The sequence below is a fragment of the Esox lucius genome, chromosome 12, assembly GCF_011004845.1.
Source record: "Esox lucius isolate fEsoLuc1 chromosome 12, fEsoLuc1.pri, whole genome shotgun sequence".
In the NCBI taxonomy this organism is placed as follows: domain Eukaryota; kingdom Metazoa; phylum Chordata; class Actinopteri; order Esociformes; family Esocidae; genus Esox; species Esox lucius.
In genome coordinates this window covers 3,281,649-3,301,056 of record NC_047580.1, presented here as the reverse complement: position 1 = coordinate 3,301,056, position 19,408 = coordinate 3,281,649, and the positions used below count along the sequence as shown (strand labels likewise).

Here is a 19,408-nt window from a genome sequence, read left to right as displayed (position 1 = left end):
CTTTGCTTCGCTGCACTGTTGCTTTATTTTCTTTATTTTATCAGGGATCTGTTTGTTAGAGGAGACCCCGGGGAAGACCTAGGACACGCTGGAGGGACTATGTCTCCCGGCTGGCCTGGGAACGCCTCGGTGTCCCCCCGGAAGAGCTGGAGGAAGTGTCTGGGGAGAGGAAAGTCTGGGCATCCCTGCTTAGACTGCTGCCCCCGCGACCCGGCCCCGGATAAGCGGAAGATGATGCTATGCTATGATGCTATGCTATGCTGTTTGTTAGATCGGATGAAAACCATTACGAGAAGTCTAAAGACTCAGCAAATTATAGGCAAATTCAGGCACTATTCGAATAGCACAACATGCCATATAAAAAAGGTATTGACGTTTGTTGTATATAAAAATCAAGATATTCGTAGCTTTTCGCGCGTATTCAATTCCATATAATGTGTCATAATTATTTCGCGCACCTATTCTTTTTTAGTTGAAGTAATCCAAAAGTAAAAGTAATTTTTTTTTTCAAAAGTATCTGTTATCCAGTTACAATATTTTAGTTGGTAACGTAACAGCTTACAGTTATTGTTTTTGTGTAATCCGTTGCGTGTAATGGATTACTTGTAGTCCGTTACTCCCCAACTGTGTGTGTGTGTTCTTTACGGGAGAAAATATATTTTCCCTAATGTATGGAAGACGGGTGATTCTACAAGCAATAATGAAACAAAAAAAAGAAAGTAAATGAAAACTATGTGTTGCATGTTCTTGTCCACAAACACAACTTACATGCTCGAAACAGCCTAACAAGACAGTGAATTATTTTATGTAAGCACCAGCAAAATGCCCTCCATTATAAATGGCACTATGGTGAAGACTGTGTGTGCATGTGGATGTGTGAATGCGTGTGAGTTTGCAATTAAAATTGGTAACATCCTGCCAAAGATAAAGCAATAGGTTCTGTATGTTACTGAGACATCAGCAATAAGAGAAAAAGATTAAGACCCCTCTAAAATCAGCGAATAAACAATGCTTCCTGTCACAGGACAGGATGCACTCCAAATACTTAGGAACAATATATTTGTTACACATTGTTCAAATTGGATTCAAATTAAACCAGAAATGCTGGTTACAATGTATACTCGATGGATGGTTAAGTGTATGACGCAGCAAACACAAAAACAATCACCCATATTATCTAGTGAGTGCTATATTTTACATTTCTGGCCGAAATGATACACAACCTCTGGAGTGTAGCAGGTTGTACAGTCCTAATATCCCTCTGAGCAGAAAAACCACACAGACCCACAAGAGTGAAGCATTCTAGAAGCGACCGGAAGGACGCAGCAAGCCATTCAGTGAGCAACCAAAGATAGCCCTCCAACTAGAGACAAACAACTTGCCGCTACACATTCACACGCTCACAAAAGCACATACACACAAGCACACAGGCTAATACAGATGCACAAACACACACACACACAAATACTGGCTATGAGTCAGAGACGCTTGCAGTGCCCAGGGTGTGTGATGTGATGTCACTGGGCTGTCGCGTTAAGTTAACGTATTTGTGTATTCATGAAGCTCAAGTCCACTGGAGCGAAGAGGAAAACTGGCCTTAACAATTCCTCCCCACAATTACCATTAAACATAATCTCCAGTCCAGACTGTGCAAAATCAATATTACATTCCCACTCTAATTTGAGCAGTGTAATTATTATTACTGCAGTTATGACTGTTCTCAACACTTTCACACAGAGCACTCATCTTTCAAGTCACAGTATGTCACCACTGAATTCCAAATATATTTGATATTATAAACCAGGTAGTTTAAATCCTCAATGCGGATTGTCTGAATGCATTGGTGGATCAAACTCAGGTATGACAAACCATTTTTTACGAATTGTGTTGATAACTGGTTCATAGTAGCAATGAGACACCTTCAGGGTTTTTGGTGCATAGCCAATATATCAGGGCTAAGCGGTGTATTCAGGCACTCCATGCTGATTCGTATTTTTTAACAGCAATTAGTTTTGATGTATTGACTACATACCGTGTGTGTGTGTGTGTGTGCGAGCGCGTGCACACGTGCGTCCGCATGGCACTGCACAGAATCGTCATCTCTCCTCCTTCTGCTCCAGCACACTGTCATCTCCCTTAGGCCAGAACTACCCACAATGCAGCATTCGCATAACATCACGTTCAGGCACCGTGAAATCATCTTTCCCGCTGTCCCCTTTCTTTGTTTATCCTCTGCCTGTATCTTTCGCTCATTCTCTTTGTCCCTTTCTTCGGTCTCCTGCCTCCATTGCTTTGTGTTTTTCTCTATGGTTCATTCTCTTGCTACTGTCTCTTTTCTGTCAATTATTTTCTCATTTTGTTATTTATGTACCAATCTCCAATCTTTACTCTAAAACATTCAGTAGCCAATTAGGTATGCCACCCAGTGCATGGGTGTTCCAGAGTTCCTGTGTAATTTGTTTTAAGGAAATGCAGACTGGGTTTGCTTAGAAGCAAAGAATTGTTGACAACATATAAAATAATCATCTGACTCTTAATGTTTGTTGAAAACAGAAAAATAAAATTGCTAAATGAACACTTGTCGTCACTTAAACACATTGCAAGCGTAGTTAGTTAGCTAATGAGCCAACAAACTAACTCCAAACACCTTAAAACAACATATGGTATCAATACCAGCTGAAATGGACCCTTTGGGAAGCTTTCTTGTCATTGTTGGTTGTACCTATCTTACTTTTCAGAATCATAACAACACACAGACTTCTGCCCTATAGATGTGTGTGCATCGTTTTCAATGTAAGGCAAACTCTAGATAGAACGTGTACTATACCTGAACTCCACATGAAATAAAATGAAGCTAATCTAGCTCTCTGTGCTGTATACACATGCTTCAAAATGGCTGCATGTGTAGCAATAGAATTGGATCCCCACTCAACCCAGGACACAATGAGGATAAATACATTATCCACATTTTGATATTGGTTAGAAATAGGTTAGAAGTAGGTTACTACAGCCCAGAATAGAAAGATCCTCGGTAACACTTCTTATCCTAATTGAATGTGCTAAAGCAGACAAACTGAGTAACAGTTGCCAGAATTCCGCTTTCAATCCTCTGTCACCTCCTCTCACACAAAACCACACACGTCCCCCTAAAACAAACATATGCAGACAACACATGAAAGCCCATCTCACACACCACAGCCCTGAAAAACCTTCACCTGACAGATGCACACATTTGCAACTGTACTCTATAGCATGCTCTATGCAAAAGGAGGTCCAGAGGTTGACCTCTCACTTAGACTGACCAATCCCTGTTCTACCAGGGTGACGCGCTAGGCACAGCAACATAGCCCAACTGAGGGTGTGAAGAAGAGTGTGCCATTGAAGAGTGTGCTTGTAAGAGTCGCATGCCAGGGGTGCCTGACCGGAGTCTTGCATATGTTTGGTAGCTGAATCCACTTACCGGCAGCAATAGGCGATTCCCTCTCATCCAAGAGCTGGATGGCCGTGCTGGCCAACACAACACTTTTATTGTCATTCCCTGAGACAAAAAGACACAGAGGACAACCACTGTCAGTCCCCCAGCTCTCATTTCTAGTATTCACTTACTTGCAGGTAACAGTGACAAACCCGATGACCCCTAGGGCTCAGTTTTGAATCTGGATTTCCTCAATTATATATGATTTACTGCACATTATATGTTGATTAGAAGTTGTTGATGAAATATGTTGATTTGAACTTGTTGACTTGATGGGGACTGCCGTTCAATTCATTTAGTTTTTGTGCATTTATACATTTGCAAAACTGAGCCCAGAAGATCCTCAGTATTAGATCGTCAGTATTAGATCCTCAGAATTAGATCCTCAGTATCCTCAGAGCGAGATTTAATGGATGGAATTCTTTCAATCAAACTCTTAGAGGTTTCTCTGAAAGAAAAGTATGCGCATGTAACCACAAGTCCTCACAAATAAATCAAACAAACAAAAACTCTCAGAATGGAGCTTTGTGATTCAGGACTAAGTTTAACATTGTTGTAAGCATCTAAGTTAAATAGGTTTTGATCTGAAAATAGTATAGTAAAAGTGGGATGTGTGTGTGCGCGTTCAAGGGTGTGTGGGCCTGCTTATATGCCCATAAGGCATGCATCTCATTCTAGGGTGAACCTCATTCTTACATATCCCATTTCAACTTAGAGCAATTAGCCCTGTCCACAAAAACACAGCCCAAAATTAATAAAACAGAAAGAAAGAGTGGGAAAAAGAGAAAATAGGGGGGAGAAGAAGATCTAGAAATTTTAATGGTAAGGGAAACATACATTTGGTAGAAAGTAATCATCCTTCACAAAATATGTGGTAATGGAAATGCTTTATGTTAGGCAATAACCATTTGCACATTAACAAACTGCCATGTACCCTCTCAGCTTGGCTGCAACACATTACAGACCACAAAAAAAAATCACATTCTGGAATACGAACAGAATGGATTGTGCATTTATACCAGTGAGAATTATCTGATGTACGTGTGTGCCTGTGTCAGCATGTAATGTACACAAGGTGGCGCCATTCTACCAGATTCCACAATGTGTAAAGGGCCCTGTCTCACAGATGCCTATTTAGTGGTATTCTTGTTCCTATCAAGGAAAAACTGACCAACCTGTATTGAAGGGTAAAGAGTAGACAAAGGTGCCAGGAACCTGTTCAGCCGCTCTCTTGTACCACAGGGGAAAGTGATCTGCGTTGAACACACCTTCTTTATCTTCAGCTGTCAGGAAGTCTCTTGAGACAGACAGTAATTGGGGGTTATGAAACACCATGAGAGAGCCCCCTCACAAACAGGTTTTGTGCTGTTTCAAAAGTAATTGAAGCAGACTGTAAAGTGTGTCATCCTTTTTGTCATTTACTTACTGATTTGTCAACTGGTCTGGAACCACAAAAAGGTTAATTCTGGACAGTCCGGTTCGTGTTCCAAGGTAGGCAATCTCTACACCCTTATCAGAGTTCCTGGAAACCAGACATGCAGTAACACTCGTGCTGTGAGGCTAAATAAAACACATAATGAAGGTAATGGACAGCTAAGAGCACTGGTGCTGCACAAAGTGGGTACATACCAAACATGGATATGGAAGGGAGATCTGCATAATGTATTTCTTGGCTCAGAGAGTGTTTGTGTGTGTGTGAAAAGGGAAATGGGATTGTATTACATATCAGCATATGCTTTTATGTTTTATTTTCTGTCACAGAGTTAGTGTGTGTGTGTGTGTGTTTTGTGCATGGCTATATTTGTGTGTAATTTGTGTGTGAACATACTCTGACTTGTTGAGAACCAGGTTGGTCCAGTAGGCCTCCAGAGGAGCTGTTACCACTGCATCAAACAGCACCTCCTGGATCAGTTCCTTATCACCTACACCAAAAGAAAACAGAAAAGAAAACAATAGAACACAACAGAGTTGAACAGAATAGAACCAAACAGAATAGAACAGGTTACAACAGAAAATCAAATGCAACACAACAAAACAGAATAGAACAGATTAAAACAGAAGAGATTAGAACAGAACAAAATAAACAGAATGAAGAGACAATACTGGGTGGTCAGATTAGGGATAAAGCGCGAGTAAAGCATATATAAATAGAGGTAGAAAAGCTTAGGATGGAGGAAAGGAGATAGAGAAGAGAGAGATTGTTACTCATTCTCACGCCAATAACTCTTTGAACTTGACTGATAGAGAAATAACAAAAAACAGATACAAAGGCATAGGGAAACAGAAAGAGAGAGAAAAAGAGAAAAACTACAGAATGTGCTCCCAGCACACAAAATTACGTGGAAAAAGAGCTGCATTTTCTAACCTCCTGCCAAATGCATGACCATATTTCCGAAACATATGCATTTCTTTCATGTCATACAGACCCAAAAATTATTTGAACACAAATAAAACATTGATACAAGTTGGGTGAAATATCACAATGAAAATCACAGCAGCAAGATTTGTTCAACGTGAGCAGGACATAGGGAAAACCAGTGGAGCATTGAGGACCTAACTAGTATATATCTGTTCAATTTGTTCAATTTTGTAACACTAAAAATGCATTCTGTAATGTTCAGAGATTTTTAAAATTGTATTAAATTTCTTTGTTGGAGCACTTTTAGAGTTGCGGACTCTTTTCTATCATTACCTATATTTTTTTGTCCTGCACCTGACGAGTTGGATGAGAAATTTTACTACCTTTCTACGAAACCCACTTTATTTCAATATCTTATTGCAGATCGCAATTGGGGGCGTTACTGTGTATGAGTGTTCCTGGATATCATGAACTACTCATTAGTACCTACTATTGGTCAGAATGTTGATAACTTCCATACCTCTGATCTGTTTGACAACATCCACTGGTTTACTTGATTACACAAATGCAAAATAAACTTGTTGTTAAGCATTAAAACCCTTTGCCATGTCACATCTGATTGAGCTCAAATGCATTCAGTGTTCTTTGACCATCCTTGAGATAGCTCTAGAACTTGACTGAAATCCAACTGTTAAAATATCATTAGGATCAAGAGGAACGTAAGACATACAGTCAACTCTGGTCCTGGAGAGCTACAGTTATGCTCATAAGTTTGCATACCCTGGCAGAAATTGTGAAATGTTGGCATTGATTTAGAAAATATGACTGATGCACAAAAAACTGTCTTTTATTGAAGAATAGTGATAATATGAAGCTATTAATCATCACATAGTTGTTTGGCTCCATTTTAAATCATAATGATAACAGAAAATACCCAAATGGCCCTCATCAAAAGTTCACATACCCTTGAATGTTAGGCCTTGTTACAGACACACAAGGTGACACAAAGGTAAAAAAGGCAATTACATGTTAATTTCCCACACCTGTGGCTTTTTAAATTGCAATTAGTGTCTGTGTATACATAGTGAATGAGTTTGTTAGCTCTCATTAGGATGCATTGAGCAGGCTAGATACTGAGCAATGGGGAGCAGAAAAGAACTGTCAAAAGACCTGCGTAACAAGGTAATGGAACTTTATAAAGATGGAAAAGGATCTAAAAATATCTCCAAAGCCTTGCAAATGCCAGTTAGTACTGCTCAATCAGTTATTAAGAAGTGGTCTCTTGATACCAAGCCAAGGTCAGGTAGACCAAGAAAGATTTCAGCCAAAACTGCCAGAAGAATTGTATGGGATACACAGAAAAACCCACAGGTAACCTCAGTAGAAATACAGGCTGCTCTGGAAAAAGACTGTGTGGTTATTTCAAGGAGCACAATACGATGATACTTGAGCTGAATAGTCGATGAGCTGAATAGTCGAGAAGCTGAATAGTTGAGAAGCCTTTACTGCGCCAATGACACAAAAAAGCCTGATTACAATATGCCCAACAACACCTTGACACACCTCATAGCTTCTCGCACAGTGTTTGGAAAGGGGTCAACAAGGCCTATAGTGAACAGAATACCATCCCCACTGTGAAGCATGGTTGTGGCTCTCTCTTGTTTTGTGGGTGTGTGAGCTCTTAAGACATGGGGAATCTTGTGAAAATTGTTGGCAATATGAATGCCGCATGTTATTAGAAAATACTGCCCACTGACAAAGAAATGATCAGTCTATAATTTTAATGGTAGGTTTATTTGAACAGTGAGACAGACCTACATAACAAGGTAATAGAACTTTATAAAGACGGAAAAAGCTATAAAACGATATCCAAAGCCTTGCTAATGCCAGTCAGTACTGTTCAATCACTCATTAAGAAGTGAACAATTCAGGGACCAAGCCACTCTTGATACCAAGCCAAGGTCTGGTAGACCAAGAAAGATTTCAGCCAAAACTGCCAGAAGAATTGTTCGGGATACAAAAAAAACCCCCATGTAACCACAGGAGAAACACAGGCTGCTCTGGAAAAAGACAGTGTGGTTGTTTCAAGAAGCACAATACGATGAATTTGAAAATGAGCTGCATGGTCGAGTTGCCAGAAAGAAGCCTTTACTGTGCCATTGCCACAAAAAATCCTGGTTACAATATGCAGACAACACCTTGACACTCAGCTTCTGGCCCACTGTAATGGAGTGACAAGACCAAAATAGAGCTTTATGGTCACAACCATAAGCGCTATGTTTGGAGAGGGGTCAACAAGGACTATAGTGAACAGAATACTATCCTCACTGTGAAGCATGGTGGTGGCTCACTGATGTTTTTGGGGTGTATGAGCTCTAAAGCCACAGGGAATCTTGTGAAAATGTATGGCAAGATGAATGCAGCATGTTATCAGAAAATACTGGCAGACAATTTGCATTCTTCTGAAAGTCTTCGACTTTCAAGCACGACAACGACCCTAAGCACAAGGCCAAGTTGACTCTCCAGTGGTTACAGCAGAAAAAGGTGAAGGTTCTGGAATGGCCACCACAGTCTCTAGACCTTAATATCATTGAGCCACTCTGGGGAGATCTCAAACATGCAGTTCATGCAAGACAACCAAAGACTTTGCATGACCTGGAAGCATTTTGCCAAGACAAATGGGAATGCAAGAACTCAGGGCCTCATAGACAACTATTACAAAAGACTGCACGCTGTCATTGATGCTTAGTTCTCAATACACAGTATTAAGAACTAAGGGTATGTAGACTTTTGAACAGCGTTCAGCAATTTTTTTTTCTTTGTTGCCGTGTTTTATGATTGTGGCAAGCTGTTATAACCTACAGTTGAATATGAATCCCATTAGAAATATAAGACATGTGTTTTGCCTGCTCACTCACGTTTTCTTTACAAATGGTACATATATTACCAATTCTCCAAGGGTAAGCAAACCTTTGCAAGCTTAGAGGGATACATATAAAAACAAGCAGATATGTGATGAATCAGGTGTAGCTGTAGTAAGGTTTACGTTTGTTTGTGGGTCTGTGTCTAGCTGACAGACTTTAGTTTGACCTATTGGTTTGGTCCAGCAGAATTGATGAATCATCGGCAAATATGTTGAAAAGCCCATCTGATGTTAGTTTAAGATCAAATATCACAAATTATGCAGCATCAACTTCCATTCCCCAGAAAAACAGATTTAAGGGAGGAGCAAGAAATAGAGAGGTGTTGGGATAACTCTACAGATGCCCCAACATGTTTTTTTCATAGATTAAGATACAAGGCACGTCCATAGAGCTGCCCAGTGGGGATTTCTTTAAGACTGCAAGGGAAGCTCGGCTTCCCCTATAATGTCAAAAAGATAAATGGTCAAATATGTACTATTGTGTAAACATTTTATTCACTACAAATGCGTTAAAACACGTTCATCTGTAAAACTAGTTAGTTCAGAATCAGCTACAGGTCGGCTGACTCGATTTTCTTCTCATGCAATACTGCAGCGTCACAGCACATTTCCCTGTTGAAGCCAAGCGTTCATTGACTTCAATGGGGCTGTTAGAACAGTTATTTTCAGCGCCCATGGACGCTCAGGTTCTCTGGAGTGGGCTAGCCCAAATTCCGGGGTTCCGCGTGATGATTGGACGATCTGTCAAACGGCATCTCCTTTTGAATGACAGCGGTCTGTACTAAAATAACTCACTGAAGCTATTTCGCGCTCAGTCCCATCGCGGATTTCTCAAGTGTATTCGAAAGACAAACTGCTGCAATATTTCTTGATATTTGTTTGGCGAAATTGTTAGCCGATTTGCATCATACATTTCACACAATTATAGGCTACACCACAATACTTGTTTCAGTTTTACAAAGTTGAATATATATTTTTTTAGATAGTTAATTAATTAATTAATATACAGTTGTAGGCTAGGCTAGCGTCGTTGTAACAAGGTTGCGCATGGAGGACGCGCGCCACCCCCCCCCCCTCCTCCCACGGCACTGTCATGTCTTGTTATTGCACACACCTGGTGTCCATTCCCTTATTAGGTTGCCTATATTAGTTCCTGTGTTTCTGGGCGTCTTTGTGAGGTATTGTTCTATGTTCTACATCTGTACTGGAGAAAACTGATGCACGCTTGTTTTTGGGCTTGTGCGCTTTGTTTTGCGTGCCATTTAACTGTTTTCAATACATAGAAACATTCATTGCCTCCCTGCATTTGACTCACTTTTTTCGACGCACTCCACTACACCTGCAACATGACAGAATACCACACCTGAATGGAGTAAGCGGGGAGTGACCTTCTCCACCAACATGGCAACATGATCGAGTCCCTGGGGGAGGCGGTGACCGAGATGGTCCAGGCTATGGGGCGGTTGGAGACGAGGCTGCCACCTGAGCAGCAACCGCCAACACACAAACCAGCCGAAGTGCCCCTGCCATCGTCTCCACCATCACAGAGGAGGACCATTCAATTGAGCCTTCCCCAGGGATTCAACGGGGACGCAGCCCAGTGCTCTGGGTTTTTGCTGCAGTTCGACCTATATTTCACCTCCCTCAGCCCTCACCTCGGCCCTTGTCTCCTGCTTGAGGGGCAAGGCGTTGGACTGGGCCAACACCGTTTGGTCAGCTAACGGGCCGGAGTTGGCCCCTTACGAGCCATTTGTCGGCCTCTTTTGGGACGTTATCGATCATCCGCCCTGACATCACCAAATGCTGGGTTTCCTCCTTTGTGATGCTTTAACAGGCAATTTACTGCAGCTGTCTTCAGTTGTTGTTCGTTTGTGGATCTTTCTGCCTTAAGTTTTGTCTTCAGCAAGTGAAATGCATGCTCGATCGGGTTGAGATCAGGTGATTGACTTGGCCATTGCAGAATATTCCACTTCCTTGCCTTAATAAACTCATTGCTTGTTGCTTTCACAGCATGTTTTGGGTAATTGTCCATCTGTAAAGTGAAGTGCCGTCCAATCAACATTGGTGAATGTGGCTGAATGTGAGCATACAATATATCCTTATTAATCTGGCTGCTTCTGTCTTCTGTCTCATCATCAATAAACACTAGTGATCCAGTGCCATTGGAAGCCATGCATGCCCATGCCAGCACACTGCCTCCACCGTGTTTTACAGATGATGTGTTATGCTTCGGATCATGAGCCGTTCCAAGCCTTCTCCATACTTTTTTCTTCCCATCATTCTGCTACAGGTTTGTCTTAAAATGCTTTTCTAGAACTGGGCCGGCTTTTTTAGATATTTTTTGGCAAAGTCTAATTTGGCCTTTCTATTCTTATGCTTATGAATGGTTTGCACCTTGTGGTGAACCCTCTGTATTTGCTCTCATGAAGTCTTCTCTTTATGGTAGACTTGGATAATGATATGTCTACCTCCTGGAGAGTGTTCTTTCTCTTGGCGGGAAGTTGTGAAGGGGTTTTTCTTGACCATGAGAAGGATACTACGATCATCCACCACTGTGGACTTCTGTGAACGTCCAGGCCTTTTTGTGTTGCAGAGCTCACAAGTGTGTTATTTCTTTTTCTCAGAATGTACCTAACTGTTGATTTGGCCACTGCCATCAGAAAGATGGGGGTACCTGCTATCTCTCTGATGGATTTTGTTTTTTTTGCAGCCTAAGGATGGCTTGTTTCACTTGCATTGAGAGCTCCTTTGACCACATGTTGTGGGTTCATTACAACAGCTTCCAAATGTGAATGCAACACCTGGAATCACCTCCAGACCTTTCACCTGCTTAATTGATGAAGAAATAACAAAGGAATAGCCCACACCGGTCCATGAAACAGCTTTTGAGTCAACTGTCAAATTACTTTTGTTCCCTTGAAAAAGAGGGGGCTATAAAGAGCTAGAATTCCTAAACCCTTCCTCCAATTTGGATGTGTATACCCTCAAATTAAAGCTGTGAAACTGCACTTTAAGCACACATTCCTTATTTAACTGTAACTTGAAATATATTTTGGTAAACAGCCAAAATAACAAAACTTGTGTCAGTGTCCAATTATTTCTGGACCTAACTGTATATAAAAGCATTGTCAGAAATACACATCAATTGCCTTAGTAGTATATTATTTTAACCAACTTCCTACAGTTGTCACAAAACACTGAAAAGTTCATCTAGCTAATTACCTTCTGTTGAAACTGGCTAAAGAAATATAGCTACATTACCAAACTTAAATTCTATCTGTAATCTTCAGAAACGTCACTTTGTGTCTCAGCATCTGACTTTAACAATAAATAACTATTAAGTAGGTAATGGTTGGGAAGTACCGAAGCATTTACATGAGAGTTACAGAATGACTTGGAAAAACTTCATTTTCAGTGCATTCAGTCTCAACTTCAAAATGTATTATCACTGCCGCCGCCTTTGTCTTATCTTTACACAACAATGGCAAGCGTCATTGGGATTAACTTAACCCCCATATACGGAAACGCCACTGAATTGCGCTCAGCAATTTTAGCGTTCTTTCTTTGACAGATGTTTCCCATCCCAATAAAGCCCCTTAAATTGATAGAGAAAGACAGAAAGCGACAGACAAAGGGACAGAGTGAGAGAGCAGGGCGCAAGGAATAGTAGAGAAGAAATGAGGGGGACTTACATTTGAGGTGTGGTTCCCGTCCGCTGAGATACAGTTTGATGGCGTCTATCTGAGACAGGTACCGATGCTCTGGGTGCTCGTCTGTGTTACAATATGTCCTACAGTGCAAACACACATTCAGTGGCTGTTACAACACACGCACACACACGCACATAAAAACACACACACACAGTGCTCCTACCATTCATCGGCTAGTTGTACGTCAGGGTGCTCCAGGTCATGAAGACCTAGAACAGACAAATACTCCTTAGTCAACAGAAAATAACCATAACCCCTGAGGGGATTGCACACTATTAAACAATTCAAATAATCTGAACAGAGATGGGAATGGCCTTTAGCAATGTTTAGAGGACTTAGTGATCCACTCTTGAGGTTTTGTATAACTTCAGGCAGTAGTTGTGAAAGTGATTCTCATGAGACATACATTTTTTTGTGTACTACTTGATCTGACTTGATCACCCATTTTTAACCCCCCAAAAAATGTGTTATCTAGAAACATATTTAATAGAGAAATATATTTTAGCAAGGTTATTAGGTATAGTCAAATGGATGGGCTTGCAGCTTCACTTATTGACACCTCCTCAAGACCTAGTTAGTCATTTGCTAATCTCTCCTGATGACCAGGTTGGTCATGTGATTGCAACTCCATCCTGGTCATAAGGAGACGTCTTTCCATTACTGTGAAATAGGTTTGACTTGGAGACAGAGCCACTATTTTTTACTGCTTAAGTATTTCCAAGATGTCAAACTTTCTTTGGGTTTTCACTCCTACTATTGTTTGATTGATTATGGTCACTGATTAATTAGAAGCTCCCTCAACCAGTTGTCTATACACTAATTGGATCCAGATTGAAAGAAAAAAACTAACAAAAAAACAGCAGATAATACAGTGATGGAAAATAATATTTGATCACCTGCTGATTTTGTTTGCCCACTGACAAAGAAATTATCAGTCTAAAATGTTATGGTAGGTTTATTTGAACAGTTAGAGACAAAACTAAAACAATTTCCCATTACTCTTTGCAGATCAAGTCATTAAGGTTTCAAGGCTGATGTTTGGCAACTCGAACCTTCAGCTCTCTCCACAGATTTTTTATGAGATTAAGGTCTGGAGACCTTAATCTCCAGGACCTTAATGTGCTTCTTCTTGAGCCACTCCTTTGTTGCCTTGGCCATGTGTTTGGGTCATTGTCATGCTGGATTACCAATCCGCGACCCATTTTCAATGCCCTGGCTGAGGGAAGGAGGTTCTCACCCAAGATCTGATGGTACATGTCCCCGTCCATCGCCCTTTGATGCGGTGAAGTTGTCCTGTCCCCTTAGCAAATAAACACCCCCAAAGCATAATGTTTCCACCTCCATGTTTGACGGTGGGGATGGTGTTCTTGGGGTCATAGGCAGCATTCCTCTTCCTCCAAACACGGCGAGTTGAATTGATGCCAAAGAGCTCGATTTTGGTCTCATCTGACAAGAACATTTTCACCCAGTTCTCCTCTGAATCATTCAGATGTTCATTGGCAAACTTCAGACAGGCCTGTACATCTGCTTTCTGGAGCAGGGGGACCTTGCAGGCGCAGCAGGGTTTCAGTCCTTCATGGCGCAGTGTGTTACCAATTGTAATCTTCATAAATGTCCCGTTCTTGGTGACTATGGTCCCAGCTGCCTTGAGATCATTGACAAGATTCCTCACTGTTCCTCAAGATCATTGCAACTCTACAAGGTGAGATCTTGCATGGAGTCCCAGACCGAGAGAGATTGACAGTTATTTTGTGTTTCTTCGATTTGCGAATAATCGCACAAACTGCTGTCACCTTCTTGTAGCCCATTCCATCTTCTTGTAGCCCATTGTCCCTGACATCCTTGGATGCTTTTTGGTCTTGGCCAGGGTGGAGAGTTTGGAATCTGATTGATTGATTGCTTCTGTGGACAGGTGTCTTTTATACAGGTAACAAACTGAGATTAGGAGCACTCCCTTTAAGAGTGTGCTCCTAATCTCAGCTCGTTACCTGCATAGAAGACACCTGGGAGCCAGAAATCTTTCTGATTGAGAGGGGATCAAATACTTATTTCACTCATTATAATGCAAATAAATGTATACATTTTCTCTCACTGTTCAAATAAACCTAACAATAAAATTATAGACTGGAATGAGTCTGAAAACATGTTTTATGGAACACTGGCCCTGAAATATCAAGGTACAATTTAGGACAGTGCAAATAGCTTTTTCAGTTCACTTAAATTGACTTAACTTCTGGTTTTCAGCTCTGCCTTCATTTATAATTCATGTCCTGTGTGTCTAGTGAAAAATGCCTCTCCTGAGTGACTCTGACAGGATTGACGAGAGCAGGAAGTGCCGAGTCATGCTCTCAAACCTCCACGCAAGACATGTGTTTATAAAAACACACTTAAAGTCACACCATGAATAATAACTTAAAATACATAGGGAATACATAGGTTGGAGGCAAACCATGGGATGGAATGAAAGTGCTGGGGAGAGAAAAAGGGTTTAAGACTAAAAGAGAGAATGAGAGGAGAGAAACCCATGTGGGAAAAAATACTTCAGGTAGTTGCATGCAAAATAAAATAAGAAAATCTTAATGTATAATTAAACCGTTTTAAAAAGTAATTAAATGTATTACACTATTTTGTTCAATACACATTTAACATGGCACATTTATTTTCTTCTCAAAAATGGTTGTATGTAATTTCTTCATACCAATGAAGAAACATATAAACTATAAACATTACAAATAATTGCAAAGAGAAAAGCGAGAGAAAGGGGAAGAAAGAGAGTGAGAAAGAGGGAATCGAGGGAGGGAGTATAAGAGAAATCTGTTTACCTTCCTCAACTGTCACATTTCCTCTGAAGAAGTATTTCCCATGGCCTCTGGAAAGGGCCACTCCTAGACTGAACACATTCACACCACCATAAAACACGTGTACAGTATACACACAAACCCACAAATTTTTTTCCAGAACATGATCAAACCACATAGAATGCTATAGATAGCCTCACCTGAAAGGGGTTCCCTTGATGTCAGTGTAGTAGTAATCATTATGGAGTACCAGCACACGCTTCTGAAATACAAAAAGAAGATAACACTTCCTGTTCATAATATTAATGCATTATGCAAAAAATTCTCATTAGACACGCCTTAACTCTAACAGTGGAAAGCCCTCCCCAGACTTTTCAAAATCAGCATCAAAATAGCAGTTATTGTTTGGAGGTATTTAAATGCTGAGTATTGTATCCCCTTTAATCTGGCACCATCTAGTGGCACACGTATATATGCCCTATAGCAGGGTTGTCAAACTTTTTTTACTGTGTTATCATCAATATTTTAAATATTAAGTATTAAGTAACAAACTAAAGTATTGGTATTAATCTTCTCTGAGGTAATTGCTGTATATAGGTTGGTAAATAAATAAAATGACATGCTATATTCCAGTTCACAGAACCTAACTTTGGATGATCCATACCAGAGATGTCAAACCTGACACTCGGAGGACCAAGTGTCTGCAGGTGTTTGGTTTTTCCTTTAAATTGGTTCCCATTTAAGGCCTAAACAACTAGGTCAGGGTAGAAACTAACCAACTAGTGACCTAATTAATCAATCAAGTACATGGTGAAAGGGAAAACCTGCAGACACTTAGCCCTCTGTGGAACCGGTTTAACACCTCTGCTATATACTATGTATTATCACTGGTGCACATTTTTGCAGTCGTTATCTGCTTCAGTTGCCTGGGAGTCACTGACATCTGGAAGGGCCAGACATTGGTTAATGTTTTATATAAGGCAGTCATTCTCGAAAATGAGTTGGAAGGACAGCAGTTACCAAACATGCTCTCAAGACTGGATAGTGCTGGAGATAACATGGGCATTTTAGAACTGGGCATTTTAGAACTGCTTTTCAAAATTTGGCCCCACACTCATGGAATGTCTGAGTGATTTTAACCTAAATGGGCCAATAAGACATTTAACATTTTTATCGTCATTTGGAGGAGACCTCGGGGTAGATCCAGGACCAGGTGGAGAGATTATATTTCGACACTGGCCTGGGAACGAGAGCTGGCAAATGTGAGCTGGCAAATGTGGAGAGCTGGCAAATGTGGCTCGGGAAAGGGAAGTTTGGGGTCCCCTGCTGGAGCTGCTGCCCCCGTGACCCGATACGGATAAGCGCATGAAGATGAGATGAGATTGTCATTGGTGATTGATTTTCTTAATGTTTTTCTAATTTTTATGGATTTGCATTGTCGTAACACAGGCCTCAGCTGTAAAAGAAACATTACTCTCTGTTGATTTATATGTGTAAATAAATGTACATACAGTATACTACAAGTATAACATCATATCACTTTTCAGTGCTCTAATTGCTTTGGTAAACAGTTAATACGAACAATATGGAATTTGGGGGTTTGTGATACCACGGCAAAGAGCTGTGTCCAGGCACCCTAAGAAGAAATCTGGTATATTTGCCATATACCACACCCTCTCATGCCTTATTGCAAACATATACCATGGCTTTCAGCCAATCATTATCTAGTGTTCAAAACACTGGTTTGATTCTGGGGAAACCGGCAACTATCCAAAATCCTGTAGCACCCCTTTAATATAGACGTGGGTGTAGGGTGAGGGATACCAGTGGGATCTTCCATGTGTCCAAGTCTTGGTGTGGGGTTTAACATTTAATTAGTTTACCTACACATATACACACAAACACACAGGCGGTGAAAAAGGGAATCACTAGGCTGCTGTCTCACTCAGATTTAGCAACATGTGCTCAGTAGAGATAAGACTCTAACAGTCCCATTCCCCCCCGCCCGACAACACACACAGAGATACACAGATCCTCACATACTCACATACACTTCCACTGCAGCTCATACCACCCCTTGTGATATTAGTTGTGTGTGTGTATGTCTGTGTGTATGTGGTCGTGTGCTGAGATTCGTGGGGGGAATAGGGTTGAGTGAGCTTCTTGGCACAGTAGAGCATCCCTGCTGATTGTTTGCTCTGCCACCCCTAGACTGGAAATAGAATGTGTGTCTGCATGTTTGCAGTGGGGGCTCCATAACAATGTGCAATATATCCTAAGAATTTGGTTTTAACTCAACTAGCCCTCAAAATCTCACTTCCGTATCCAACTTTTACCCAAGGGGATGAACATTTTGTGAAAGCATGTCTGTTTGTGTTTTTGAGTGTTGGTAAAGTTAAGTACAGTGGGAAGAACAAGACAAGAATGTACAAGATTAAAGCAAAAGTAAACAATGCTTTTCTTCAATTGATTTCTGGATGTCCGAATGGTTATGTAGTACCAGTGCTTAAATTGAGCTGGACTCTGATGAAACAGGTACAACTAAGCCCACCGGATCGATCTCTCACGCTTGCCACAATGTGTTCTGGGACCTCCCGGTATACAAATTAAGCACCAAAAACCTTATGGGTCAAACATGTCGAACATGACAGAAAAATTTGAACTTGTTAAGTACTAAACTTTTAAATTGATTGTGCTGTTCATTTAAGTAAACAAGTACATGATTATATCACAATCAAAATAAGTTTAGTGCAGAAAACAAAATAATTAACCATAAATACCATAGCCCATTTCACCCAGCTGCACACCAAACAAGAGAAAACAATGGACATCGGAACAAACAGCAAATCAATGATGAGTGTGCTAGAGTAAGTTAGCCCATACAGAAAAGTAATATATGGCAACACATGTATGAAACATATACACCTCATTAGAGCATATATGTTGTAAACATACACAGTAAATTCTAAAGTGTTCAATTACCAGTGTTCTGCTAAAAACTGTGTAACTGTTAAACATTGAGTGTTAGTCTTTGATGGCTGTACACTCTTGAGTTTTGAAGTAACACTACCAGTATTGTAGAAATTGCGTGTTAAAGGTATTTGTCACTTAGCAGTGTTACTTTGGTACCAAATCACAAAAAAGGTGACTAATTTCATTGTTCTGTTCACATTTATTGTGATACAATAAATGTAAGAAAAGGGGTATGAAAAGTGTATTTGGAATGGCAGAACAGTTCTACATGGGTTTACATACACGCTACACAGGCCTGTAGCTATACATTTTCAAAGAAATAGAGTTATTGTTCATTATATAAATTCACAATTTCAGCTGGATTTGGTTGACATGAGTCATGCTTACAGCACCCTCATTTGAAGACATATTAAAAGAAGGAAGAACACCACAAAACGTTTTTTTATTCACATTTTGAAATGTTAATGAAGAAGTACAACATAAAACATTTTGCTACAGGAAACTATGTCAAAGCGAGTATCGTTGAGAGATTTAATAAATCAATTAAATCACAAATGTGGAGGTATATCACAACTGCCAACACTCATCGCTAAGTGTGACGTTATTCAAGATATAGATCATGGATACAACCATAGCTACCATCAGTCTATTAAGATGAAGCCTGCTGACGTTTGTGAAGAAAATGTTAGATTAGTTCTCAAGAACCTGTATGGTACAACAATAATGAGAAGTATTACATGTTTAGCATCGTTTTATCTGAGTTTTCGAAATTACACATTCAGAAAAGTTACTCCAACATTCAGATTTCTCATAGTGTTTGGATGTATACATGTTAACATGAGAACTGAAGTTACCCGGCCTTAGACAACAGACTCTTTGTTTTCGTCGCACCATGACGCCACTGCGTCGCATACCGTACCCTCATTAAATGTAGCCATGTATTCATCCCTGTTCTCACTTATTTTCTGTGTGATGTTCGGCTCCAACTTGAGCTCATGCAGAAAGTTCTCAGTGGCCACGTGAACATCGGTCAGTGGTGCATGAAAGCCTGATGCGTTCAAAGCTTTGACCAACACATGTTTCAGTCGCGGTGTTAAAACTGTCTCCACGATGTCAGCATAATGGGTCTCAAAAAAATAATCAGGCAGATCGGGACAAGAATGTCTCGTC

The 19,408-nt window shown here is 40.5% G+C and overlaps 1 protein-coding gene across 2 annotated transcripts in view; it reads right to left on the bottom strand.

Annotated features, from left to right (window-relative positions):
• cacna2d3a (calcium channel, voltage-dependent, alpha 2/delta subunit 3a) overlaps positions 1-19,408 on the bottom strand; it is a 691,437-nt gene that overhangs the window by 79,198 nt on the left and 592,831 nt on the right. For both annotated transcript variants that reach the window (XM_034295715.1, XM_034295716.1), the window contains 8 exons: positions 15,466-15,527; positions 15,290-15,357; positions 12,631-12,676; positions 12,450-12,547; positions 5,304-5,397; positions 4,902-4,997; positions 4,651-4,772; positions 3,461-3,538 (listed from right to left, as the gene is read on the bottom strand). In XM_034295715.1, coding sequence (XP_034151606.1) covers positions 3,461-3,538; positions 4,651-4,772; positions 4,902-4,997; positions 5,304-5,397; positions 12,450-12,547; positions 12,631-12,676; positions 15,290-15,357; positions 15,466-15,527 — 664 coding nt within the window. The remainder of the gene's footprint in view (positions 1-3,460; positions 3,539-4,650; positions 4,773-4,901; positions 4,998-5,303; positions 5,398-12,449; positions 12,548-12,630; positions 12,677-15,289; positions 15,358-15,465; positions 15,528-19,408) is intronic.